General features: G+C 44.4%; 2 protein-coding genes and 2 long non-coding RNA genes across 4 annotated transcripts; 3 read left to right on the forward strand and 1 right to left on the reverse strand.

Annotated features, from left to right (window-relative positions):
• Positions 1–221: 221 nt before the first annotated feature.
• mad2l2 (mitotic arrest deficient 2 like 2) lies at positions 222–23,075 on the reverse strand. The gene is made up of 8 exons (XM_063884749.1): positions 22,687–23,075; positions 22,231–22,349; positions 22,061–22,132; positions 7,600–7,700; positions 7,380–7,474; positions 3,991–4,064; positions 1,513–1,605; positions 222–1,381 (listed from the first exon to the last, which is right to left on the reverse strand). Exons 1-8 carry the CDS (start codon positions 22,724–22,726, stop codon positions 1,343–1,345), a joined length of 633 nt encoding a protein of 210 aa, XP_063740819.1. The 5' UTR covers positions 22,727–23,075; the 3' UTR covers positions 222–1,342.
• LOC134871035 (uncharacterized) lies at positions 10,671–17,581 on the forward strand. The gene is made up of 2 exons (XM_063893624.1): positions 10,671–10,888; positions 11,178–17,581. The coding sequence occupies exon 2, from the start codon at positions 11,381–11,383 to the stop codon at positions 17,579–17,581; it is 6,201 nt and encodes a 2,066-aa protein (XP_063749694.1). The 5' UTR covers positions 10,671–10,888; positions 11,178–11,380.
• Positions 17,586–18,311, forward strand: LOC134869626 (uncharacterized). Its single transcript, XR_010166437.1, has 2 exons — positions 17,586–17,968; positions 18,258–18,311. It is a non-coding gene; the product is annotated as an uncharacterized LOC134869626 (long non-coding RNA).
• On the forward strand, positions 23,061–25,421 carry LOC134865270 (uncharacterized). The gene is made up of 2 exons (XR_010165919.1): positions 23,061–23,115; positions 23,887–25,421. It is a non-coding gene; the product is annotated as an uncharacterized LOC134865270 (long non-coding RNA).
• Positions 25,422–27,420: the final 1,999 nt, after the last annotated feature.

The raw sequence follows: 27,420 nt of genomic DNA on the forward strand, positions 1-27,420 counted from the left end.
CCTTTTTTTTACTGAGGAAAGCTCAAACCAGCTGTCCTATTATACTTTTTGGTGTTTGATATAGGTTCTGGTGCATGTAAATGGTCTGCAGAGGCTCAAATCCCAAAGTTGGGTGAGGGTGAAAAGAGGTGCTGCAGCACAGGCAGTATGAGATAAAAAAAAAATAGCTTTTTGAACATTAAAGTAGGCAAACAAACAATGACTGGAAAGCAAAACACCAATCTTGTTAGAATTTAGTTTATCTCATGAACATATTTTAATAACCTTCTATACATGACATTGAAAGTTGAATATAAGTTTATAATGTATTTAGACACATTTTAAGTATCAGGTTACCTTTAGGAGTTATGTCTAAATGCACTTAAAAAGGTAATAAGTGACAGCAGCAACCGTTGCATACTTCAAATCCATCAGCATTGTATAGAAAGCGTGTGAGCATTCAACATGCTGCTGCCATTGTCTCCACAATTTCTTCTGTCTCATCAAGTGTTATTCCATATAGTAAAAACGTTTTAGCAAGAATCATCCTAAAACTATCTTGCTCAAGGTGGTGCTTTGAAAACATATTTTATCACCATGTAATATTTTATACTATTAATTCACATATTTTTCTGCAGTTATAACTGTTCCTTTATCACAACATTTACAACAACTTTGACACATAAGAATGGGTAAAAAAAAACACTGGTTGCACGGGTAAACACACCAAGGTCCCAGTTACTGCGTAGGAAGCCCTCAAAGACTCTCCCACTGCATCCCTCTCCCATCTATCATACTGTAGATACCATGCACAGACCTGCTATGAGTCAGTGGGACATTATAGTGGAATATGAAAGTCTTACAATGTTCCCTGTGTAGGGGAAAAGATAATCTCTAGGCAGCTTTGGGAAAAACGAAGAGAAACAGTGAGGATGCACCACAGCTGAGGGTTAATCTGATACCTGTTGTCAGTAGATGATGCTGGTGATATTTGTTGTACTGGGGTTATCCTTCTTCCCTGGGATTTTATCGTCATGGTGTGACAGTTACTTTTTGATCATAATGTCACATTAAAGATGTGCGTGGAAACTAACAAACACAATTCATAACCACATTCATGCATATTTATGTGGCATCAGATCCAATCAGTCTCTGAACAAGTTTTCTGAATAAAATGTCAGTGTATTTGCTCTATGTTTCTTTATGATGATCATGAAATGGCAAATGGGAGTCATTTATATAGCGCCTGTAGTCTTTGCGACCCCTCAAAGCTCGTTTACATATAGAAGTCTTCTTTTAGACAGTTTCCAGCTGTGATAGACTGTGTTTTAAATTCTTATCATGGGTTAACATCATCCCAGGCCTACGTTTTCTGAGCTCTCTCTTCCACGTAGAGCTGCATCTGTAAAAGACAGAGAACAATCAAAAAATAAAATAGGAGCAATTGGGGGAAATTCAACCTGACATTATGACAACTCGACCAAGCATAACTATAAGCTTAAAGCAGATACACTGATTGAGAGGGGTAATTACTTTTACTATGTCGGATGTCATGGTCTTCAGCGGGATGAGTCTCGGCTCCTGCATGTGGACCTCCTGCTCATCAGCCACTATCCATGGAAAATCCTGAAGAGGGAAATGTGACAGGCAGATCATTTTTTGAATTGTTTAGTGTTTACATATTAATAGAGGATATTGTAATCCTAACAAAAAGTAAACAGATTCAGACTGTTCTATTACTATTCAGTCTCACATCATAAGTTAAGGAATACTTTACTTTTTTTAAATTCATGATGAATAAAAAAGTTAATATGGGTGGCATTTAACAACTGTACAATTATATTACAACATCTGTTTATAAACGTTTTGATTCAAAATGCTTTTTTGCCATTTATGTTACAGGGATAATATAACCAAAGCATTTGTCTATCAGAATCAGAATACCTGTATTTGTCCCACAGAGGGGAAATTTGCATTTGTTATAGCAAAAAAAGAGCCAACAACAGCTACAAAAGTTACAAAACAGACATCCTGTAACAGTTCTCACATATAGCAGCCAGGTATGTATGTATGTATGTATGTATGTATGTACAGTGGGGCAAAAAAGTATTTAGTCAGCCACCAATTGTGAAAGTTCTCCCATTTAAAAAGATGAGAGAGGCCTGTAATTTTCATCATAGGTATACTTCAACTATGAGAGACAGAATGGGGGAAACAATCCAGGAAATCACATTGTAGGATTTTTAATGAATTAATTGTTAAATTCCTCGGTAAAATAAGTATTTGGTCACCTACAAACAAGCAAGATTTCTGGCTCTCACAGACCTGTAACTTCTTCTTTAAGAGACTCCTCTGTCCTCCACTCGTTACCTGTATTAATGGCACCTTTTTGAACTCGTTATCAGTAAAAAAGACACCTGTCCACAACCTCAAACAGTCATACTCCAAACTCCACTATGGCCAAGACCAAAGAGCTGTCAAAGGAGACCAGAGACTAAATTGTAGACCTGCACCAGGCTGGGAAAACTGAATCTGCAATAGGTAAGCAGCTTGGTGTGAAGAAATCAACTGTGGGAGCAATTATTAGAAAATGGAAGACATACAAGACCACTGCTAATCTCCCTCCATCTGGGGCTCCACGCAAGATCTCACCCCGTGGGGTCAAATTGATCACAAGAACGGTGAGCAAAAATCCCAGAACCACACGGGGGGACCTAGTGAATGACCTGCAGAGAGCTGGGACCAAAGTAACAGAGGCTACCATCAGTAACACACTACGCCGCCAGGGACTTAAATCCTGTAGTTCCAGACGTGTCCCCCTGCTTAAGCCAGTACATGTCCAGGCCCGTCTGAAGTTTGCTAGAGGGCATTTGGATGATCCAGAAGAGGATTGGGAGAATGTCATATGGTCAGATGAAACCAAAATAGAACTTTTTGGTAAAAACTGAACTCGTCGTGTTTGGAGGAGAAAGAATGCAGAGTTGCATCCAAAGAACACCATACCTACTGTGAAGCATGGGGGTGGAAATATCATGCTTTAGGGCTGTTTTTCTGCAAAGGGACCAGGACGACTGATCCGTGTAAAGGAAAGAATGAATGGGGCCATGTATCGTGAGATTTTGAGTGAAAACCTCCTTCCATCAGCAAGGGCACTGAAGATGAAGCGTGGCTGGGTCTTTCAGCATGACAATGATCCCAAACACACCGCCAGGGCAACGAAGGAGTGGCTTCGTAAGAAGCATTTCAAGGTCCTGGAGTGGCCTAGCCAGTCTCCAGATCTCAACCCCATAGAAAATCTTTGGAGGGAGTTGAAAGTCCGTGTTGCCCAGCGACAGCCCCAAAACATCACTGCTTTAGAGGAGATCTGCATGGAGGAATGGGCCAAAATACCAGCAACAGTGTGTGAAAACCTTGTGAAGACTTACAGAAAACGTTTGACCTCTGTCATTGCCAACAAAGGGTATATAACAAAGTATTGAGATGAACTTTTGTTATTGACCAAATACTTATTTTCCACAATAATTTGAAAATAAATTCTTTAAAAATCCTACAATGTGATTTCCTGGATTGTTTTTTCTCATTCTGTCTCTCATAGTTGAGGTATACCTATGATAACAATTACAGGCCTCTCTCATCTTTTTAAATGGGAGAGCTTGCACAATTGGTGGCTGACTAAATACTTTTTTGCCCCACTGTATATATATATATATATATATATATATATATTGCACAGTTATTAACGGCATATGTTTATATATATTGCACATAATTGGTATTGCATAACAAGGGGTGTTATAGTTTATATTTTAAATTGTTATAGTTGAAACAAAATGCATGTGTTTGTGAAGAAGTGAGTATCCAACTGGATAATGAAACTTGGATCAAACTGCATAGGCTGCATATGAATTTGAAAATGGATGTATTGTTGAAACTTAAATTCATCAAGATTTGACCGTGAGGGGGTGCAAGGAAAACAAAGTTTAAGTTTTTAGTTTTTTTTAAAAGCCTCACCTTAATGACTTGAACCTTCTCCATGTTGCGTGTAGCAGCATCTCTGGTGTGTACCAGCACTGTAAATGAACACCCTGTGACAGAAAACAGGTTAAAAAAATGACTTTGTACTACTGTACTTCTACTTAATCATCAATGTTATGTGTCATAGGGTCTCACAGACTGTCATTAAATGCTTGGTTCCCTTCTAATTTTCTAAATGTCTAGTCGTTGCTTACTTTAATGTGTGCTTGTCCAATAAATCTCGTTTTCAGAGTAGGTATTACTTTTGAAGGATTTGATAAGACAATTTAAAACCCTGAACTATGCCTTAAAGGCAAATTATTCTCCTCAGGTCTCCTAAAAAGCTCACCTATGATCTATTTATTGCTTCACTGCATCATTTCAAATCATTTGCAATTTAACTTGTCTTCCTTCTCAATTGCAGATGCTTTGATAAAAAAAGTAATAATAATGTTGCACCTCTAAAAAGACTAGGGATGCACCGGATCCAGGATCCGGGGTCCGGTTTTGCCGGATAGTGGCGTTTTTGACGAGGTCCGGTTACTGCCGGACCCGGTGCCCCAACCGGACCGGATCCTACAGCACGTACGCACAACGTGATTACGTCGTTAAATGTTTAAAGAAGATAACCTCCATTGTGCTAGCAGTCGTCGGCGGAAATGGATGCATTGAGCCGAAAAAGTGCTGTATGGCAGTACTTTGAACTGAAAGAGGGAGATTCAAGTCGCGCGATATGCAAGCTTTGCAGTACAAATTTGGCTCGTGGAGGTAAAGACACTAGACACTACTCAACATCTCCGCTGTTTAAACATCTCCGTGCAAAGCATCCAACGGAGTATGAGTTGTGCAAGGCCGAGTCTAACGTCAGTGAGGCTACAGGTACCACAGCAGCACAGTCACAGAGTGGTACTCAGACCACTATTACCAACTTCACTAGCCCTGTACCAAACAAACCGTGGGCTTCAGACAACCCAAAAGCCAATGCCATACATGCCGCAATCGGTAAAATGATAGCTGTTGATTTGCAACCATACAGCATTGTGGAAGACACTGGGTTCACCGAGCTAGTGCAATTGCTTGAGCCTCGTTACAAACTCCCCTCACGGCGTTTCTTTGCTGATAAAATAATTCCTGAAATGTATGAAACGGTAGCTTCCCGTATACGAGCGCATGTCAAGGAAGCGCAGGCCTTTTCATTTACATGTGACACATGGACTTGCGAATACACCACTCAGTCATATTTGAGCGTAACATCACATTGGATTGATGATCATTTCAACCGCGTGACTGCTATCCTACAATGCGAGGCATTCGATGGAAGACACACAGCTATTAACATCGCAAACGCACTGCAAGGCATTATGAAAGCGTGGGACATACCTGTCAACAAATGTCACCTGGTCCTGAGGGACAACGCTGCGAATATGCGCAAAGCCATGTCCGAAGCTGGCATTCCCAGTGCTGGCTGCTTCGCACACACGCTCCAGCTGTGCATACACGAAAGCCTTCTATCCCAAAAAAGTATCTCTGACATGCTCGCACTGGGCAGGAAAACAGTAGGCCACTTTAAACACTCTTCAAGCGCGAAATCAAGGCTGTCAGCTCTTCAGCAGGAGTTGGGGCTACCACATCACCTATTAATCCAGGACGTAGTGACACGGTGGAATTCTACCTATCTGATGTGCAATCGCTTGGTGGAACAGAAGCGTGCCATAAACCTCTATGTGTCAGAGACGGAGAGCATGCAACATATTCATGCTCAGAGGTGGACTCTGATGGAAGATGTGCTCAGTGTGCTCAGGCCTTTCGAGGAGTTGACAAGGGAAATAAGTGCAGAAAATGCATGCATATCAACAGTCCTGCCAGCTGTGATGATGCTGAAGCGCTTCATTCACAATGAAAACGACAGCAGTGGAATTAAACAGATGAAAGAGCGCATGCTGACGTCCCTGCGAGACAGATTTGAGGGACTTGAGGGCAACGCTGCGTTCATTGTGGCAACAAGTCTTGATCCGAGATATAAAACCAAATTTTGGATGAATGACACACTCCAGTGCCGATCAAAGTTACTTGTGCAGGAGGCTGTCTCCCGCATATCCGAATCAGATCAAGACTCGCGTGCGAGGCTAGCGCCATCTGACCAGGCTGAGACAGAGGGGGCGACAGGCCGAGCGAAACGACACTGTTCAGGTATCTGGAGCAACTGGGACGATCTGTTCCGCAGCAACACCGAGTGTGAGACAGCCACACTGAGCGCCGAAACAGAGGTCAGCGTTTTTTACAGCGAGCCACTGATTCCTCTAACCGAAGACCCGCTTCAGTGGTGGAGAGGCAATCAGCAGCGCTTTCCACTGCTGTCAAAAACGGCCAAAGTTTATCTCTGCCCACCACCAACCTCTGTACCCAGTGAACGACTTTTCAGCACCGCTGGAGACATCCGTTCTCACACGCGCAACCGGCTGTCGCCGATAAATGCAGAGCGTCTTGTTTTTCTGAAAGGAAACGCTCATTTTCTGTGAAAGCTAGCTATAGAAGTTGTTCATAATATAGAGTAGGTTCGAGTTTTTTGTGCCACACTTTGTTTAATGTTCTAATTAAGCCTACAATTATGTGCTTGAAAAGTGAAATAGCCTGTTCCATGAGCATTCATGATTATCAAGATTCCCAGTGTTTTTTTTTCTGAGAAAAAAAAATCAGTCTGCAGTTAATAGGCTACTATTAGCCTACATCTTTTTTCATTACATTTACCAGGCCTATTAACATTTTGTATCCAAGAGTTATACATGTGCTACATTTGCTATATTTTAGTTTGTAAAAGCAGTAGGCCTATGTTGGATTCTTTTTACTCTTTTCTTTTACTTTTCAAAGAGCACTTTATGGCTTGCTGTTTATGACAGGCCTCATTCTCTTTAGTAATAAATAATCTAATTTTTTGCTCTCTTTCTTTGTTCTTTGGATTGAACAGAAGTTGAACAATAAGCCTGTACACAAATGACGTTAAGCTGCACATTTCAGCGGTGTGTTCCAAGTAACTATTGAAATAAAATAGATAATGTTAGAAGTTATTGCGTATGTTTCATCTGTTAAGGAAAGGAAATGAAGTAATGAACTGTAAAGTGGTTTTCACTGCATTATAATGTACTAGCTGATGATCCGAGTAGGATCCGGTTCCGGTTCCGGTTCCGGCAGTATCTTAAGCAGTGGATCCGGTATCCGGCAGGATCTTAAAAATCAGGTTCCGGTGCATCCCTAAAAAAGACTGTATTTTGGTAACCTCTGGTGTGGAGACTCTGTAGCTGGGCTGAGTTGTGTCAGGACATCAGAGCAAATTACTTCTAAAAATCTTCATAGAATGCTTCTCTTTATGTGATCATTAGTGACGTTACCTGGTGGGTTATTGTTTAAGACAGCATCACACACACTGATCTTTAGGATGAACGCCCTCAGCAGCTGCTCCACATGTGACAGTAAAGTGTCTGAGCTGAAACAACAACAAAAAAAACTGCCGGTTAGTGACCAGGACCAGCCTTAACATATATCAGAAACTTGGAGCATTGTATTTATACAGACTTGTGATTTAAAACAAAAGACAAGAAAGGGAAAAACCTGATGGACAGTAGTGGAGGTTGGGAAATCTCAAACACAAATCTCTCTACTGGGTGATGCTCTTTGTCCATGATGACCACCACCACCTTCTCTGCTTCATTCTGGGAGGGAAATGAAAAACTTCAGCAGTAAATACATGAAAAACATGTAGTTGAGAGGTTACAGATGTCTCCTCAATTAACCTCAGTCAGTGTCAGTGGTGGACAGGACCTAAAGTGCATTTGCTGTATTTTGTTTCTCTACTTTGATACAAACTCGAGGTACTTGTACTTCACTTGGGCATTTTCTTCTCATGCCACGTTATACCTTTAATCAATTAAAGCTTTACTTACCGAAAATGGAAGACTGGAGATTTAAGGTAACGATTGGGGTTTCAGAAGGAAGATGAAAAGAGTTGGCAATAAGGGAGGTACAACTGGCTAAGAAAATCTGCGTTTATAACTTTTTTTCTGATAAGGTCTTAGTTAGACACTACACTTTCAGTTCACTTTTGTGAATCCGCCAGTGAGAAAGAAAAAAACGTTTAAAGTGCAGATATCAAATCTGAACCCGGAAAATCTGTTTGTGTGTTTTTTATTGGTGTATTTGTAGTTGGCTGAAACAAAGTTGGAAATGTTTGCAACAAATGTTTAACTACTAAACATAAAGAAATAACTGCAACAAAATCACTTTTTTTTCAGTCAGTTTCATTGCTAATAAACTTTGTATGAAAATGCTTGTTGGTGGATTCAAAGGATTCACAAACTAAAAAGGTTGTCACGCAGTAGATTTAGCAAAAAAACAAGTTCCACAAGACAAGAGTTCCAAACCAACGGTTACGAGATTCTAGGGTTCCAGAATTTTTGAGATAAGGAGTCGGAGTCCTTCTTCATTCCAGCCACATTCAGCAGCATTCAGCCACCTGAATACACACTGTTCACTTCTGTCTGTGTGATCAACTGATCAACTGTGCTTGAGTACTCCCCAGTCTATCATTGTAATTGTGTTTTTAAGTCTGTTCTGTACTCTGATGTATGGCAACAGCGTATCAATGGAGACCACTGAAGTAGGAAGAGGCAACTCTCCTATGGCTCTACCAACTCCACACTCTGTAATCCCTGCTTCTATCCAGGATTGTTCAACAGTCAGCAAGTGTTTTCAGAAATCCAGCAACAAAATGTCCATGGATTTCCTTGAAGGAAACACAGGTATCTACCGACCCATCAGGGTGTTGTTTGACACTCCCGTATATGAGCGCGCTCTGCAGATCTGCTGGCATATCAGCTCTTACAAGACCAAGATCGCACTGGTGATTGAACTTTTGCGGCTTCAGCAAAAAGGCATGATCCCATCTGAGGTGACTGTCGATGACATGACAGACCTGCTGCAAGAACAAAGCAAAAGCTCACTGAGAGTGCAGCTCTGGGACTTTGAACTAGAGGACCGTGATGAAGATGTTGCAAAGCCTCTTCTCAATCTGTTGTGGGAGGTGATCAACAGCATGAAAATGCGAGACATCGTATTTGAAGCCAGAAGGCTGCTCATGTCCCCAGATGACATCCCTGCTTGTTTTCGTAACCCAAAGCTGATGAACTTGGCTCAGGAGTACGGCAGGACACTGACACAGCGACTGCAGTCTACCCCCAGATCCAAACTGCTCGGCCCACGAGATGTTGTGTTGCAGGTGGTACCAAAAGTCTTACAAGGCTTCTGGTCACCTCCTCGAAGCACCTTTCTCAACATGCCCTCGCAGAAGCTCAGTCAAATGGCTGTTGGTGTTACTAAGTGTGTTTTGGACAGAGTCTCCACTGCTTTGTCCTCTGTGCACCATCCGGTCACCTTCTCTTGCTCCATCAGAGATGCCATGGTCCTGTCTATCCAGGATAAGGTTAGAGAGATGTACCCAGTTCAAGACAACCGGAGGAGGGAGCTTAACTCCTTTGCAGCACAAATACTGAACACCATTGTTGATGCTGCAGCGAGCGATGTATGTGAACTGTTTGAGCCTCAGAGCAATACCCATGTGCTTGAAAATTCAAGTAATGAAAGGAACTTCAGCCAGCTTGAAGATGTAGTGGATGGTGCAGAGACCATTTACACTCTGGCTGGGGATTTAAATAAGGAGCTTGGTCTGGAGGAAGACAGAGAACCAGTTCAAGAACCTGTCTCTTCTCCTTCACCTACTCCTCTGACACCAAGTGATGATCCTACTGCCCTTGTAAGCTCGGTGGAAGTACCATTTGCATCTGCAGTTGGGCTTCAATCCAACTCTTCTACGGCTCCAACTACTCCACGCTCTGTTACCCCTGCTTCTATCCAGGATGGTTCAACAGTCAGCGAGAGTTTTCAGAAATCAAGCAACAAAATGTCCATGGATTTCCTTGAAGGAAGCACAGGCATATACAGACCCATCAGAGTGTTGTTCGACACTCCCGTATATGAGCGGGCTCTGCAAATCTGCTGGCATATCAGCTCTTACAAGACCAAGATCGCACTGGTGATTGAACTTTTGCGGCTTCAGCAGAAAGGCGTGATCCCATCTGAGGTGACTGTCGATGACATGACAGACCTGCTGCAAGAACAAAGCAAAAGCTCACTGAGAGTGCAGCTCTGGGACTTTGAAATAGAGGACCATGATGAAGATGTTGCAAAGCCTCTTCTCAACCTGTTGTGGGAGGTGATCAACAGCATGAAAATGCGAGACATCGTATTTGAAGCTAGAAAGCTGCTCATGTCTCCAGATGACATCCCTGCTTGTTTTCGTAACCCAAAGCTGATGAACTTGGCTCTGGAGTACGGCAGGACACTGACACAGCGACTGCAGTCAGCCCCAAGCTCCAAACTGCTCGGCCCAGGAGATGTGGTGTTGCAGGTGGTACCAAAAGTCCTACAAGGCTTCTGGTCACCTCCTCGAAGCACCTTTCTCAACATGCCCTCGCAGAAGCTCAGTCAAATGGCTGTTGGTGTTACTAAGTGTGTTTTGGACAGAGTCTCCAACGCTTTGTCCTCTGTGCACCATCCGGTCACCTTCTCTTGCTCCATCAGAGATGCCATGGTCCTGTCTATCCAGGAAAAGGTTAGAGAGATGTTGAAAAGACTCCCTGGATTTTCGTCCTTTTTTTTCAGTTATCTTTCTAATATGGTGAATCTGCCAAACTGAATCCCACTCCACCTGCCAGCTAAGGGGCGGAGACTATAAATAGCCTGCTCACCCTTTAGTTCATCCTTTGCACTCCCTGCCAGCACACCAATTTAACCCTGTGTCCTGAGTTTCCTCCACATATCCTGAAGTGTGCGTCTTCAAGTTAACGTGAGTGGTCAATTCATTGTTTATTGTTTCATTTGTATGCCTTTGTGGTAGTTTGCTGATCCCTTTGTTCTCAGACATGTGCTAGGAGCCATGTGGGAATTGTTTGTTGCTTGTTTGTTACTTTGCTGTTTAGTTGTGGATTGCGTATTCACACATGATTGTTGCTTGTTCGTTGCCTTTGCTGTTTAGTTCTGAATTGTGTATTTGCACATGATTGTTGGTTTCTCTGTTTGATTGACCACTTCGTTATTTAATTGTAGTTGTATTGTTTCTTTGTTTTCTCATGCAGCACACAAAATAATCAAGACCAAAAGGGAAAATAAATACTGGTTCTTGCATTAAACCCTGCCTTCTCCTTGCCTCATTGCATCCTTGCCCTTTGGGTCTTCTGACCGAGACCCTGTCTGCTCGCCACACTCACTCTCCCCGAACCAAATCACCCCTACAGTTCCTTCAATGGTCCTTCGAGCCGGATACTGAGTGAGTGATACTATGGCAGGCAACGGTAAGGAGTCAAGAGAGTTGACGTTGCCAGAGAAGGCCCCCCAAGCTGGAACCAGAAGTGAGGGGACGGTATCCAGACCTACACGAGAGAGACGTCCACCTGACCGCTATGGCTTCCTGGATCCTGATGGGAAACTCTCCAGCCAGCCCAAAAGCCTCCCTCGTCACAGCCAAGCAGCCGTACTGCCGCCTCCACCCCCAGGTGCTGTTGATGTCCAGGCGGATGACCATGAAAACCCTGATCAGACGCTGAGAGAGAACACAGCCGCTGAGGAACGAGGAGTGGAGGAGGAAGAGACGACAGTCGAGGAGGAAGAAGAAGAGGACTATGAAGTTACCCACGACTATGTCCAGCTTGAATCAGCAGCTCTTCAGCCCGCTCCACTGCCCGCTCCCCTGCCCGCTCCACTGCCCGCTCCACAGCCAGCTACACAGCCAGCATCTGCTCCGATCCACCTGAGAGATGTGAGACCTGGCAGATCCAGGGGCAAGAGCGACAAGCGTGAGCCACCACCAAGGTCGAAGACGGCCTTCTCTTCTAGCTCCACTTATGCTAGTGGAAGCTCCCGAAGCTCACGCAGGAGCCAACAGGTGGAGCTCACCCCACAACAGGCGGCCATGGTCGATGAGAGGAGGAAACTTGGAGAACTGCAGGAGATACAGCGTCAGATTGAGGAGGAACAAGCTATAGATGAACGGGCACAAGAACTGGATAGGCGAGCACAAGAAGCTTTGAAGGAGAGAGAGAGGATGACCCGGTCTCTTACTCTACAGCGACGACTACGGAAAGTCCGAAGAGAACTGGAAGAGGCTCGATTAATCACATCCTTCACTGGGGATGTAGGAATGACCACAGAACATCCACCCGCTCCGCCAGCTATGTCCAGTGTGAATGACCCACCTCAAGTGCTTGCTCCTTTTTCCCTGAGCTCCAGAGTCCTGGATTCAGCTGAACCTGTTGATCTGTTCTCCGAGCAGCAGGCTCCCCCTGAGGTTCCTCAGACATCGGTCTCCTATCAAGTTCCAGTGAGTGAACAATCTCTTTCGTACCACCACTTACCTCCAGCTGTGAGTCTACCTGTAGATGCTGTGAGTCAAGCAGCAACTTCTGATCCTACTGCTGAGAGTCACACATTACTTCAGACTTCCAGTCCCGAGCATGCGGCTCCATCACCTCCTTTGTTTCACCACATAGCGCTGACCGCACCTCGTCCGGCCAGGAGTCAGAGGCCTTCAGATCCGGTTCGTGAGAAACCTGCACCTCTTTCCTTGCCTAACCCCATTGAGAGGGTATCAGAGGGCGCTAGTATAATGGAGCTTTTAGTAGCGACTGCCTTTGGCATCCCGAAGCCAAGATTGCCTTATTTTGAGAGCGGAAAGGAAAGTGACTTTGTTCTGCTTACCATGGCGTTGGAGAATCTCTTAGATATCCACGCTCACCTTTCTGAACAGTACAAGTTTCAGGTCCTTATGGATCACTTGAGGCTGCCAAGTGCATACAAACTGGCAAAGTCCTATATGCACGCCTCAACTCCCTACACTTCCGCTCTTGCTGCCCTTAAGGCAAAGTATGGCCAGCCACGGCAGTTGGTCCAAAGTGAAATAGCTAGCATCCTCAATTCACCACCTGTCAGACTTGGTGACAGCAACGCTTTCCAGGACTTCGCTCTTTCTGTACATTCATTGATTGGCATGCTGAGGTCAGTGGAAGGTGCAGACGGAAGTGAGTTACGGTGTGGCTCTCACGTAGACAGGCTTCTTGCCAAGCTCCCCATTCAAAACCGAGACAGTTTCATTGAGCACTGTTTGCTTCGTGGCATCTTGAAAGAGGGTTCAGAACAATCATACACCTTGGAAGATTTTTCAGCATGGCTCAAGGTTAAAGCCCGGGCCAAGAGTATTGCCCAACAAGTCTCGGGACCTGCGTCAGTGGAGAGACGAGAGCCAGTCCAGAAGAACCTGGGGAGAAGGGCGACGCCGACCACGATGTACCTGAGCAACACCGCCACTGTGGAGAGCCAGCCTGATGTTCAACCAAGCCATGGAAGGGGGATGACAATCCATGGGAAACCCAAGTTCCAACCTTTTTGTCCATACTGTAACAACAAGGAACACTTCCTGGGAACTTGCCCGAAAGTTAAAGAATTTAGCCCGTCACAACTGAGAACCTGGATAGAGAGGAATGATCGTTGCTACAGATGTGCCCGCTGTCATAAGCCAGATAATTGCACCCTCAAAAAGCCTTGCAATGTCTGCAAAGAGTTGCATCTCACCATCCTGCATAACATCATACCTCAACCGTCAACATCTAAAGGCCCCCATGGCTCAGAGAAATCAGCAACGGGAAACACCCTCAATCTGCTCGTCCGTGCACCTTGTTCTGCAGACACTCTGTACATGGATCAGCCAAACAGATCTCCCCGTGTGATGTTGAAGGTAGTCCCAATTTTCTTGATCAATGGCCGGCAGAGGCTGAAGACATATGCCATACTTGACGATGGTTCAGAAAGAACGATCATCCTAACCTCTGCAGTGTCCCAGCTGCAACTAAAAGGACCAGAAGAGGTCCTGAATCTCAGAACTGTGCGTCATGAGGTGATTCCCATAAGTGGTGAGACAATCTCCTGTTCAATCTCCCCAGTGAGCCAGAAGAAAATCAAATTCCTTATAGCCAATGCCTTTACTGCTCCTGTCCTCAACTTGGCTGAGCATTCCTGTCCCGCCTCTGACCTGCAGAGGGAGTATTCCCACTTACGAGGCCTACCCTTACCGGACTTTGTCCAAGCCCGGCCGCTGATCCTGATAGGCTCAGATCATTCCCACTTGTTGGTGCCCAAAGAGCCTGTCCACATGGGACCTTATGGGGGACCCATCGCCGTCCATACTGCCTTGGGTTGGGCTGTTCAGGGCCCAGCCAATGCCTTACCTCGACTTCAGACTTCTGATGTACAAGCCTTGTTCACACTCTGCAACACTGTATCCTGCCCAGCTACTGCTGAGTTGATGGAGAATGTGGAGAGACTGTGGAGACTCGATTCCTTTCCACACCGTAAGGAGAAGGAAGTAACCCGCTCTAAGCAGGATCATTATTGCCTGGAGCTGCTCGAGACGAAAACTGCAGTGAAAGAAGCAGGTGGAGTGTCTCGATATGCTACCCCATTGCTCAGAGCACCGAACAGTCCACGGCTAACCTCTTCAACCCATAACTTGTTGCCATGGCTGCGAGGAACTGAACGCAGGTTGAAGAAGGACCCTGAGCTCATTGAGATCTGCAACCAGGAGATCCTGAAACTGGTCGAGATGGAGTATGTGAAGGAGGTGGATCCCAAAGATGATCAGCCAGGTTCAGAATCTTGGTATGTTCCACATCACATCATCAGACAAGCGAGTGGAAAACACCGGCTGGTGTTCAACTGCTCTTTCCAGCTTCATGGCCTGAATCTGAATCGCAGCCTTCTTCCTGGTCCAACTCTGGGTCCCTCTCTTCTTGGCGTGCTCCTCCGTTTCCGTGAGCACAGCGTGGCCATCAGTGGTGACATAAAATCTATGTTCCACCAAGTTCATCTACTCCCTGCTGACAGGCCACTGCTAAGACTCCTCTGGCGAGCTATGGCTCAAGATACCTACCCAAAGACCTATGAGTGGCAGGTGTTACCTTTCGGTACAACTTGTAGTCCTTGTTGCGCCATTTATGCCCTGCAGCGTCAAGCCAAAGAGCACCCAGAGAGTGATGAGGGAGTGATGAACTCAGTGTTGAGGGCATTCTATGTCGACAACTGCCTGCAAAGCTTCCCTTCTTCGGCCACAGCCAAAGCACTTCTGGACAAACTTCGTTCCACACTGTCTCGCGGGGGATTCGAAATTCGCCAATGGGCGAGTAATGACTCCCGCGTTGTCGAACATCTCCCTCCAGAGGCAAGATCTGCTAGCACGGACTTGTGGCTCTCTCAAGCTGGCATTGACCCCCAGGAATCCACCTTAGGTTTGCGCTGGAGCTGCCTTCCTGATAGCCTGGGATACAAACACCGTGTGACACCCATCAAGATTCCCACACTCCGCCTAATCTATCGCACTCTGGCCAGTCAATACGACCCCTTAGGGTATATCTTACCTTATACCACCAGGGCCAAAGTGCTGGTTCAGGACTTGTGGAAGACCAAACGAGGCTGGGATGACCCCATCATTCCATCTGAACTGGTTGACCGATGGCTGAAGTGGGAACAGGAACTGGCTGACCTCTCAAGCATCAGACTGCCTCGCTGCTATGTGCCCTCTTGTGCTGACCAGTCAGGTGTACACAGAGAGCTGCATGTTTTCTGTGATGCCTCAGAAAGGGCCTATGGCACTGTGGTCTACTTACGTGTCCATGACAGCCAAGATCATGTTCATGTGGCATTCGTCATGGCCCGCTCCAGGGTGTCACCAAAGAGACAGTTGTCAATGCCTCGACTTGAACTGAGCGCGGCCTTGGTAGGGGCGCAGTTGGCCACTACCTTGAAGTCTGAACTTACCTTGTCATTGGCCCGAACCATCCTTTGGAGTGACTCCACCACAGTGCTGACCTGGTTGAAGTCAGAGTCGTGCCACTACAAGGTCTTTGTTGGCACTCGAATCGCAGAGATCCAAGAACTCACAGACTCAGATGACTGGAGGTATGTGGACAGTCCAAACAACCCAGCTGATGACCTGACCCGAGGCAAGACACTGCGTGACCTGGCGCAACCTAGCTGCTGGACGGACGGACCTGCCTTCCTTCAGCACCCTGAGACTTGCTGGCCTGTTGCTCCAGGTGTTTCCCACACCTCATCCCTCACAGACAGCACAGAACTGAGGAAGGCTGCTACGTGCCTGAATGTTTCTGCTGCCCCCAGTGTATTGCCGAATGCCTCTAAGCATCAAAGCTGGAGTGACCTCATCACCGCTACTGACCAAACATTGACTCAATCCGACAAAGTGACCGAAGGTGCAGCAGCGGAAACCTTCATTCTACAACAAGCCCAGGAGTCATGCTTCCCTGAAGAACTCAGCGCTCTCCGTAAAGGAAAGCCTCTCTCTAGGCAAAGTAGTCTACTTCAACTCTCTCCTGAGCTTGATCCAGATGTTGGGCTGATGCGGGTAGGAGGAAGACTACGCAGGTCCCAGGACCTAGACCCAGACATCATCCACCCAATCATTCTGGACCCAAAGCATCCCACTACGCAGCTCATCATTAAGCACTATGACGAGTCCCTGCGGCATCCGGGGCCAGAGAGGGTCTTTGGAGAGTTGAGACGCAAGTATTGGATCCTGGGAGGAAGACCAGCCATCCGTAAACATCAGCACAGTTGCAGAGAGTGTCAGAGGTGGAAATCCTCTCCTGAAGTGCCCAAGATGGCTGATCTGCCCCCGGCAAGGCTGCGTCTCTTCAAACCACCATTCTGGTCCACTGGTGTAGACTGTTTTGGACCCTTTATCATTCACCATGGCCGTAGAACAGAGAAGCGATGGGGAATTATCTTTAAATGCTTAACCACTCGTTGCTTACATCTGGATTTGCTTGGAAGCATGGATGTCGATGCCTTTCTCCTAGCACTCCGTCGTTTCATCTCCCGTCGTGGCAAGCCCTTTGAGATCTGGGCGGACAGGGGAACAAACTTCCGTGCTGGGGACAGGGAGTTGAATCAATGTTTCCAGGCCATGGAACCCAAGCTTCAGGAACACTTGGCCAATCAGCAGATTTCCTTCAACTTCAATCCGCCATGTTCTCCACACTTTGGAGGAGTCTGGGAGCGCGAAATCAGATCAGTCAAGAACGCCCTACGAGTGATCCTCGGGAATCAGACCACTTCTGAAGCTGTCCTTCACACTGTCCTGGTTGAGGTAGAAGGCATTATGAATTCAAAGCCTTTAGGCTATCTTTCATCTTCTGCCAGTGATCCTGATCCGGTCACTCCCAACTTGCTGCTGATGGGGCGGCGGGACGCCTCCCTGCCACAAGCCATCTTTGCCAACAGCAAGCTCCTTGGGCGAAGGAAGTGGCGTCATAGCCAGATGTTGGCGGACCATTTCTGGACACGGTTCATTCGTGACTACTTGCCTAACCTACAACCCAGAGGAAAGTGGCTGAGGGAAGTCCAGAATCTGGAAGTAGGGAAGACTGTTCTGATCCTTGACCCCCAACTGCCGCGGGCCTCTTGGCCAACAGGTTGAGTAACAGCTGTCATGGCCGGTAGAGACGGACGTGTTCGGTCCGTTGACGTCCAGGTCGGCCGTCAAACCTACACCAGACCAGTGTGTCGTCTGATGGTGCTTCCAGAGTTGGAAGAAGAGTGAGTCTTTCTTTCAGGAGGAATTGATCCCAATTCCGGGGCGGCTATGAAAAGACTCCCTGGATTTTCGTCCTTTTTTTTCAGTTATCTTTCTAATATGGTGAATCTGCCAAACTGAATCCCACTCCACCTGCCAGCTAAGGGGCGGAGACTATAAATAGCCTGCTCACCCTTTAGTTCATCCTTTGCACTCCCTGCCAGCACACCAATTTAACCCTGTGTCCTGAGTTTCCTCCACATATCCTGAAGTGTGCGTCTTCAAGTTAACGTGAGTGGTCAATTCATTGTTTATTGTTTCATTTGTATGCCTTTGTGGTAGTTTGCTGATCCCTTTGTTCTCAGACATGTGCTAGGAGCCATGTGGGAATTGTTTGTTGCTTGTTTGTTACTTTGCTGTTTAGTTGTGGATTGCGTATTCACACATGATTGTTGCTTGTTCGTTGCCTTTGCTGTTTAGTTCTGAATTGTGTATTTGCACATGATTGTTGGTTTCTCTGTTTGATTGACCACTTCGTTATTTAATTGTAGTTGTATTGTTTCTTTGTTTTCTCATGCAGCACACAAAATAATCAAGACCAAAAGGGAAAATAAATACTGGTTCTTGCATTAAACCCTGCCTTCTCCTTGCCTCATTGCATCCTTGCCCTTTGGGTCTTCTGACCGAGACCCTGTCTGCTCGCCACACTCACTCTCCCCGAACCAAATCACCCCTACAGTTCCTTCAGATGTACCCGGCTCAAGACATCCGGAGGAGGGAGCTTAATTCCTTTGCAGCACAAATACTGAACACAATTGCAGATGCTGCAGTGAGTGAGATATGTGTGCTGTTTGAGCCTCAGAGCAATACCAGTGTGTTTGAAAATTCAAGCAATGAAAGCAACAGCAGCCAGCTAGCAGATGTAGTGGATAGTGCAGATACCATTCACAGTCTGGCTGGGGATTTGAATATGGAGCTTGGTCTGGAGGAAGACGGAGAACCAGTTCAAGAACCTGTCTCTTCTCCTTCACCTACTCCTCCGACACCTTTTGCTGAACCTGCTGCCAATGTCAGCTTGGGGGAAGTAGAATTTTCCCCTGCGCAAAACCTTGAAAACAACTCTGCTGTGGTTTCAGCCCTGCTCTCTTCTGTGACCACTGATGATGAGCCTCCTGCCATAACTGTCACCCAGGATGGTATGACAATCAGTCAGACTGATCCAGTGGAGCTGCCTACACCAGAGACAGACTGTGAGGATGTGGAGCTCAGCAGAGAACAAGGCCCTGCTGTGACTCTGGCTCTTCCAACCCCCCATGATAGACTTGTTGTCATAACTGCAGCCCCGGACGAACTGACACTCAGGAAGGGTGAGGTCAAAAGGAAGAGACGAGTCCAGCCCTTCTTGGTTCAGAAACAGTCTGATAGTGCTGCCCATCTGAAGAAGCAGACTGAGAATATTCCTCAGTTTGCTTTTCCTTTTGTACCATTGCATTTCTATTACTGTTGAACAATAAATTAATTGTTGCATTTTAATCATTCTCAATCACTGTTTTATTTGTAATGATTTTGAATTAATGATCAAACAGTTACTATAGTTACATTTGTTGCATTTACAAAGCTTCAGGGCTTTAAAAGGTTGAATTTGTCTTATCACAGTGTCAAAGAGGTATAGAAAATGCATACAACAGATCTTGAAATAGCCACAGAGAGTTATACATTCCTTGAAACATCTACAGAGATAAACAAACTTACATATCAGCAGAAGAACAGTACATAGTACAAACAAAACAAAAAGTGTGGTACCTTTGTACTGGGGCCACTGGTCTAATTAAATGTGTAAGTTAATAACTGCTGTGAAACATACCTGAATTCCAAGGGGATGGGTTAAAATGATATACATCTTAAAATCAAATTTGTGTGAAACAAGTGTGTCTCTTGTTTTTCTGTTAGAAAGATAAGATAGACCTTTATAGATCCCCGTAGGGAATATTCAGGTGTCATAGCCACAGAGTAAGAGTGAAACATAGGACAGTACAGATAAGAGTTTACACAAGGATACTAAAATGTGAAAAGATTAGACATGTTAGTAACATTGAATAAAAATATCAAAATAACAAGGTTAAACAATGATCAGTTGAATGTACATACAAACGTGGACAAAATTGTTGGTACCCCTCCGTTAATGAAAGAAAAACCCACAATGGTCACTGAAATAACTTGAAATTGACAAAAGTAATAATAAATAAAAATGTATTGAAAAATAACGAATGAAAATCAGACATTGCTTTTGAATTGTGCTTCACCGAATCATTTTAGAAAACAAAATAATGAAACTGGCCGGGACAAAAATGATGTTACACTTACGGTAAGTTAATATTTTGTTGCACAACATATTGAGTCAATCACTGCTATCAAGCGAAGGGTGCCTTCCCCGGACTGCATGTTTCAGCTCCTTCCACAGATGTTCAATAGGGTTTAGATCAGTGCTGAAAGAATGCCACTTCAGAATAGTCCAATGTTTTGTTCTGAGCCATTCTTGGGTGTTTTTAGCTGTGTGTTTTGGGTCATTAACCTGTTGGAGGACCCATGACCTGCAACTAACACCAAGCTTTCTGACACTGGGCAGTACATTTCACTCTAGAATGCCTTTATAGTCTTGAGATTTCATGATACCCTGCACAGATTCAACACACCCTGTGACAGATGCAGCAAAGCAGCCCCAGAACATAACCAAGCCTCCTGCATGGTTCACAGTAGGTATAGTGTTATTTTCTTTGTATGCTTCATTTTTGCATTTGTAAACATAGAGCTGATGTAACTTGCCAAAAAGTTCCAGTTGTGTCTCATCTGTCAAAGCACATTCTCCCAGAAGCTTTGTGGCTTGTCAACATGCATTGTGGCAAATTCCAGTCTCGCTTTTTTATGATTTGCTTTCAACAGTGGTGTCCTCCTCGGTCGTCTTCCATTAAGTCCACTTTGGCTCAAACAGCAGCCAAAGTGCAACTGTAGTCACAGGAACATCAAGCTGCTTGGAAATGGCCTTATAGCCTTTACCTTTAACATGCTTGTCTATAATTTTCTTTTAGACATCCTGAGACAACTCTCTCGTTAGCTTTCTGTGCTCCATGTTCAGTGTGGTACACACCATGATACTAAGCAGCACAGTGACTACTTTTCACCCTTTAAATAGGCAGACTGACTGATTACAAGTCTGAAGACACCTGTGATGCTAATTACAGGACACACCTTAGTTTAACATGACCCTGTGGTCAAATTATTTTCAGTCTTTTCTAGGGGTATCATCATTTTTGTCCAGGCCAGTTTCATTATTTTGTTTTTTTAAATGATTCTGTTGAACCACAATTCAAAAGCAATGTCTGATTTTCATTCGTTATTTTTCAATACATTTTTATTTATTATTACTTTTGTCAGTTTCAAGTTATTTCAGTGACCATTGTGGGTTTTTCTTTCTTTAACGGAAGGGTACCAACAATTTTGTCCACATCTGTATATACATATATGAATTAGGAATGTTAAATATATATACATGTATGTGTTCAGATGCGAATGCAGGTGAAAGTCATTTCTACATATACTGTACACAGTACAAATCTCATGTTTAAGATTTAACTCAAAGCTTATTGTTAAAAAACACTGTATTGCAAGGTTTTAAGAAATGATATTAGTTAGTATAATAGTTATTCATATTGAATTCAAAGAGAAGCTTGAACTGCAACAAACACTTTCATTCAAACCAATGGGTTTAAATAAGTTTGAAAATCTTGTTAGGTCTAAAAAAAATAAAACCATGGATTAGACTACATTAATTATCTAACTTAACTAAACTACGAGTATCAATACTACCAAATCTGTCAGACAATAGGCGACGAATCAAAATGTTGATTGACAGAAAATTAAAGTTTTTTGATTCTTTAGTTAATTTTTTTATTTAAAAAAAAGCAGATTTGCTGCTTTTGCTTTTAATCAATTAATTTAGAAAACAAGAATTGTGAAGGTGTCACTTGGGGCTCTGAGTGCATATCTGACCATTTTCACAAACTAAACTGATTATTTTTTTCAATCCTATAATGGAGAAAATACTCAGCGGATTAGTTTATAATAAATTCTAAATATTCCACCTCTACAAACTACAGGAGACAAAATCCTGGTTTTACACAAATGCATGAGTAATGCATGAGTAATGTGAATCCACAAAGGAAATGTCCTTCATTAAGTGCTTTCAATACTTATTAGTATATTCATCTGATTATACACATAGTTTCAAATTATGACTTTTACTTGTCACAAAATATTTTTGACAGTGGTAAACTAGTACTTTTAAAAGCATCTTCCATAACTGGTCAGCATTATGTCATGTCTTACCTTTTCAATGAGTGGCTTTACACAATGAAGTGTATCTTGAATATACTGATTCAGCTCTGGGTGACATGACATCTGGAAATAAACACATCAAAACCCGAACAGTATTAGGGATCAAATGGGATGAGCAAAATCTGAGCATGCAGTAATTACAAACATTTTATGCTGTATACCTGAACTGGTACATTGTATTTTTTCCTCTTCTGAAATATTCCCGATGGATAAACCTCACGGACATACAGGATGAGATGGATAGCGACCTCCAGGAACTCACACAGGATGTCAGCAACCACTGGAAAAAGGGAAACAACCATGGGTTTCATGTGTCCTTGTAAGACCAAACTCAATGCAAATTCCTGCCAATTTAGTGTTGCCGCATTAGCTCAGAGGCATCACATGGCAAAAGCAAGTAAGGGAGAATGTACAGATATGCATTATGCTATACAGCCGAATTATCCAGTTCATACCCATAATTCTAAATATATATGTGAATGGGTTATCTATTCACTGGCTTGGTGAAAATCCATTGTCAAATATATCAACTGAATTGTGTGGAGGCATTTGGGCTATGAGCCACAGCTAAAGGACGGGTGATTAACTGTTTCATGCCGTCGGTTAATTTGTCTTACCTTGTCCAAAATTGAGGTCCTGTCTCGTTAGAGTGGTCATGTTTTCAATCCCAAAAACTGTCAAATGAAACGAAAAGCTAATGGTCTAGCTAGCTAACCATAGCAAAGCGCCAGTGTGTGGAGCTCTCATTATCTCGAGGCTGTTTCTAAGTTGTTAAGATTTCCTTCTGTTGTCTCTGCCCGGCTAGACGATGACAACCACTGCGAGGGGGGGAGTGAAATGTTATTTTCTAGAAAGCTTAAAGGAAGGTTAGTACACATTCAGAGGTACGTTGTTAAATCGAACTAAGTATATAATCTAGTTCACCACTCGAACGCGGCTTTTTTTCCACCTTATTCAGTCGCGCATTAAATTGACGTCACTTGTTGTTTACAATTTGCTTTCAAGCTACTTGTGGACAGAGGCGGAAGAAGTACTTGTATTATCTTGTACGTGAGTAAAAGTAGAAGTAACAGAGGCCAGATGGTAGGAATACTCTGTTACAAGTAAAAGTCCTGCATTCATAATGTTACTCAAGTAAAAGACAATTGTGTTATCCTCAAAATATACTCAAAGGGCCCAAAGTAAAAGTAGGCCTAGCTACTCATTATGCAGATTGGCCCATTTCAGAATGATATATTATATGTTTTGATTACAATTATTGATGCATTAGAGTGTTTATCAAAGCTGGCATAGGTGCAGCTAATTTGAGTTAATTTGTATACTGCAGGGTTGCCTTTGGATTTACTCCAGGTGTAACTAAAGTCTTATTTAAGTGTTGATTACATTTCACATCATTAATAATGTAGGGCTTTCCAGCAGAGGAAACTATAGCTTATATATATATATATATATATATATATATATATATATATATATAATATATATATATAAGTGATAGGAAGAGTTATGTTTATATTTATATTGTAATCAAACCAGGTTACTGTAACTGATTGCTGTAATATCTTTCATGTTATATTAAGGTTTATTTTGTTATCATACTTGGTTTCCGACCTGTGTGTGTGTATATGCACGACTCGCCACAAGGTGCCTCCCCCTTTTGTTGTTTTCATTCAATTGATGGTCAGGACTGGTACGCCTTGTCGGTGAGTGACTATAAGCTAAAATAGGTTAAATCAGGAATTAATGTTAATATGAACGAGTGTATAATTTCATTGGTTAATTCGGGTTTTGTTTGTCCCTCCTGCTCGGACGCGCAGGACCCAGTGGGGACGCCGGAGGGTTTGAGTATGCAACTTACCCCGTCGTGCGTCTGAGAGCAGTCCAGATCGAGGTCAACAAGTTCTGGAAGCGGTGGAGCCAGCTGGCGGGTCCGGGTCTCTACATCCGACAGAAGTGGCAGGCGCCTGCTAGAAATGTTGCGGTGGGGGACCTGGTGTGGTTGGCTGACCAGAACGCGCTGATGGGCCAGTTCAGGCTGGGTCGAGTCGTGGAGGCGTGTCCTGATGTGAAGGGTGTAGTACGAGACGTGAGAGTGAGAACATGCCAGAGCTGTCCGGTTGTCGGCGGGCAGTCCAAGAGAAGCCGTGGTGCTGAGAACTGTCCCTCCACCATCCTCCACAGGGACGTTAGGAGGCTGGTGGTCGTGCTACCAGTGGAGGAGCAAATGACCTCCCCACCATGGTGTGTTTCGGTTGGTAAAGGACAGTAAAGGAGCCCCACCATGGTGTGTTTCGGTAAAGGATCAAGGCTCCCCCACCGCCATTCTCTTAGAGGTTGGTGGTGTGTTTCGGTAAAGGATATCAAGATGTCATCTCATCAAAGATGATGAGTGTTGGTTATGGACATTAAAACTACCTTGATCCTATAGTTATTCATATTGTGGCATTCGTGTTCAAGAGTGCAACGTTATGTGCATGGTTATGGGGTGAAATTCATATAGAAGTTTAACTGTTTGAGCTGGTTATGGTGGCCTACTTGGATTCGAGAATCAGTAGCCCAAGTGGGAGGTGTAGAACTTTCCAGCAGAGGAAACTATTGCTTTATATATATATATATATATATATATATATATATATATATATATATATATATATATATATATATATATATATATATATATATATATATTTATAAGTGATAGGAAGAGTTATGTTTATATTTATATTGTAATCAAACCAGGTTACTGTAACTGATTGCTGTAATATCTTTCATGTTATATTAAGGTTTATTTTGTTATCATACTTGGTTTCCAACCTGTGTGTGTGTATATGCACGACTCGCCACAAGGTGCCTCCCCCTTTTGTTGTTTTCATTCAATTGATGGTCAGGACTGGTACGCCTTGTCGATGAGTGACTATAAACTAGGGTGACCAAAAGTCCTCTTTTGCCCGGACATGTCCTCTTTTTACGTCATGTCCGGAGCGTCCGGGGGGGTTTTATAAATTCATGGAAACGCCCGGTTTTCACTGTTGGGACCATTAAGCGTGTACTTAAATTGACTGGCGCTTCCCCCACCCCCCAACAATCGCAAGTGTCCTCTTTTTCGCCACCTCAAATCTGGTCACCCTATATAAACTAAGCTAGGTTAAATCAGGAATTAATGTTAATATGAACGAGTGCATAATTTCATTGGTTAATTCGGGTTTTGTTTTGTGTTTGCATTGCAGGTTTACAACCTAACTAAATGTCACTAAGTAACTAACATTACCAACGGGCTAGTGTAGCTGAAACAGTTGGGCTAATCAGTGGGTGAATTTATTGTGTATGTGCGCAATAAAACTTCGTAAAGTGACTCGAGTTGTATCCGCCGTGCTTGTCCGGATAACCCTTCCAGAGGGGAGTTTATTAAACTATAGCAGGTAGTTTAGTGAAAACCTGGACAGTTGTAAACCGCTGTCGGAGCCGTGCCGGAGAGGACACGGACCCCGAGCGGAGAATAGCCATCGTTGAGGGCCGGCGTCGGGACCGGAGACCCGGAGTCTGTGAAGGGAGCGCCCGTCAACAACGCCTCTACAACGGAGAAGCCGATGCCAAGAGCTAACAGGGCCGTTAAAGGGCTGAATAACTTCCACAACCGTAAGTAAGGCTGTGTGGATAGCATAAAAACTGCGGAGCTAATAAAGTGACTTTTTACGCAACACTGCTCCAGCCGTAGCAGCCAGCAAGAGACGTCTGGGCCGTTCAAGGACGAGTCGTTCGTTCCGAACGGATCTACCAAAACGAGTCGAACCTTTTTGCACTGATCTTTTGCTAAAGTGATTCTAGTGATTTGATTCACTTGGAAAGGACCAAATGGCGGAAGACAAGCTAGATCTAGAGAGCCTAAAGCGGAGGCGCTCAAATGCGCAACGAAACTTTACAACATGAATAAACCGCTTTGATGTTAGTGCTGGCCGTTTACGTGAAGTTGAGTTGTCAGAAGAGTTAGCAAGATTAAAGTACGATTATGATAAACTCCCCGATGCCAGTAATGAATATATCGACGCACAGGGGCAGGTAGACCCAACTGACGACGATGGTGAGTTGCGAGATGCCCTGGCGAGGAGAGACGCCAGTGAGCAAAAGTTCCGTGACGCTGAGAACACAGTCATGGGAATGCTGTGGTCCAAGTATGCAGCACCAGATATAGGTGCTCTTGTAACGCAGTTCAAATCTGTTTTTGATCGGGCTGAGGCACTTGGAAGAGATAAAGTAGTGCCATGGACGCAGCAAGGGATCGAAAGCAGTAAACTGGAAAGAAAACTCCATGAGCTCAGAAACACTGTGTACACCTGGAGAGATTATCGGCCGCATGGAAAGGAGAAATGGGTGCTCTTTTTATCACTGAAAGAGGGCAAGGAGCAACTGATGGATGAGTGGACATGCCGGCGTGAAAATTAGGTCGTAAGGAAGAACAGTACAGAACACGATGATGATTGCAGCGATGATGGAGGTGAGGAGAGGGAGGATGAAGACACGGGAGATGATGACGCAGTCAGTGGGGATGTCACATCAAGCGACAGAGCAAACATCACTACCAGCGTTGCTCAAGTTGCTAAGGTCAGTAGTCAACCTCCGAGCGGGTATGCGGCAGCCGCCACTGACAGTACTCCCCAACAGACATTACAGCCCACCCGCAGTCATGACAGTCTGACGGTGGACTTATTGTTAGTTTTGCTCCACCTCCGACCCTCGCCAGCACGCCACAACTGTCTAACGTTCGGGCTGTTCCGCCCTTCGATCTCAGCATGGGACAAGGAAGTAGCGGGTCATATAGCGGCTCTGGTGTGCACGAAGGGTGGGGTAACAACTCTCAGTGGGCCCGACCTAAAATAAGGCTCCCACCCATAAGTTTGCCTAAGTTTTCCGGGGACAGGAGGGATTATTGGCGCTGGAAGGCTGAATGGGAGAGTATCCAGGCGCAGGCAGAACCTACAGGGTCACGGGAATGCAAGAAACTTCATTTGCTAGACGGTATAGGTGAGGCTGTGAGAAATGAGCTCAGACTGTTGCGTTGCAGAGACGCAAACGATATCTTCAGGGAATTAGAGAACTGGTATGGTGATAAAGCGCAAACGGCAGAAGAGATCGTGGTGGAGCTACAATCACGACCTGTTGTAAGGAACCACCAGTCACGGGAGACGTTAGAGTTGATCCTCAGTGGAGAGGGCAGCATTGGACCTCACAGACCTGGGGTGTGTTGACGCTATACAGAACCAGCTGGTGATTCGGTCTTTAGAGAGTAAACTCCCTGATATCATGAAAAGAGAGTGGCTCATGTATGTAAGAAACCCTGTTAACAGTGTCCACTC

This window comes from Eleginops maclovinus, chromosome 1 (genome assembly GCF_036324505.1).
Source record: "Eleginops maclovinus isolate JMC-PN-2008 ecotype Puerto Natales chromosome 1, JC_Emac_rtc_rv5, whole genome shotgun sequence".
Lineage (NCBI taxonomy): Eukaryota > Metazoa > Chordata > Actinopteri > Perciformes > Eleginopidae > Eleginops > Eleginops maclovinus.

Excerpts from the sequence above, each read along its gene's own strand:
- LOC134871035 (XM_063893624.1), top strand. The coding sequence starts at position 11,381 with ATGGCAGGCAACGGTAAGGAGTCAAGAGAGTTGACGTTGCCAGAGAAG.
- mad2l2 (XM_063884749.1), bottom strand. The coding sequence starts at position 22,726 with ATGACCACTCTAACGAGACAGGACCTCAATTTTGGACAAG. Across the intron at positions 22,133-22,230 it reads AATACAATGTACCAGTTCAG|ATGTCATGTCACCCAGAGCT; the intron begins GTATACAGCATA and ends GTTTATTTCCAG. Across the intron at positions 7,701-22,060 it reads TAAAGCCACTCATTGAAAAG|AATGAAGCAGAGAAGGTGGT; the intron begins GTAAGACATGAC and ends TTTCCCTCCCAG.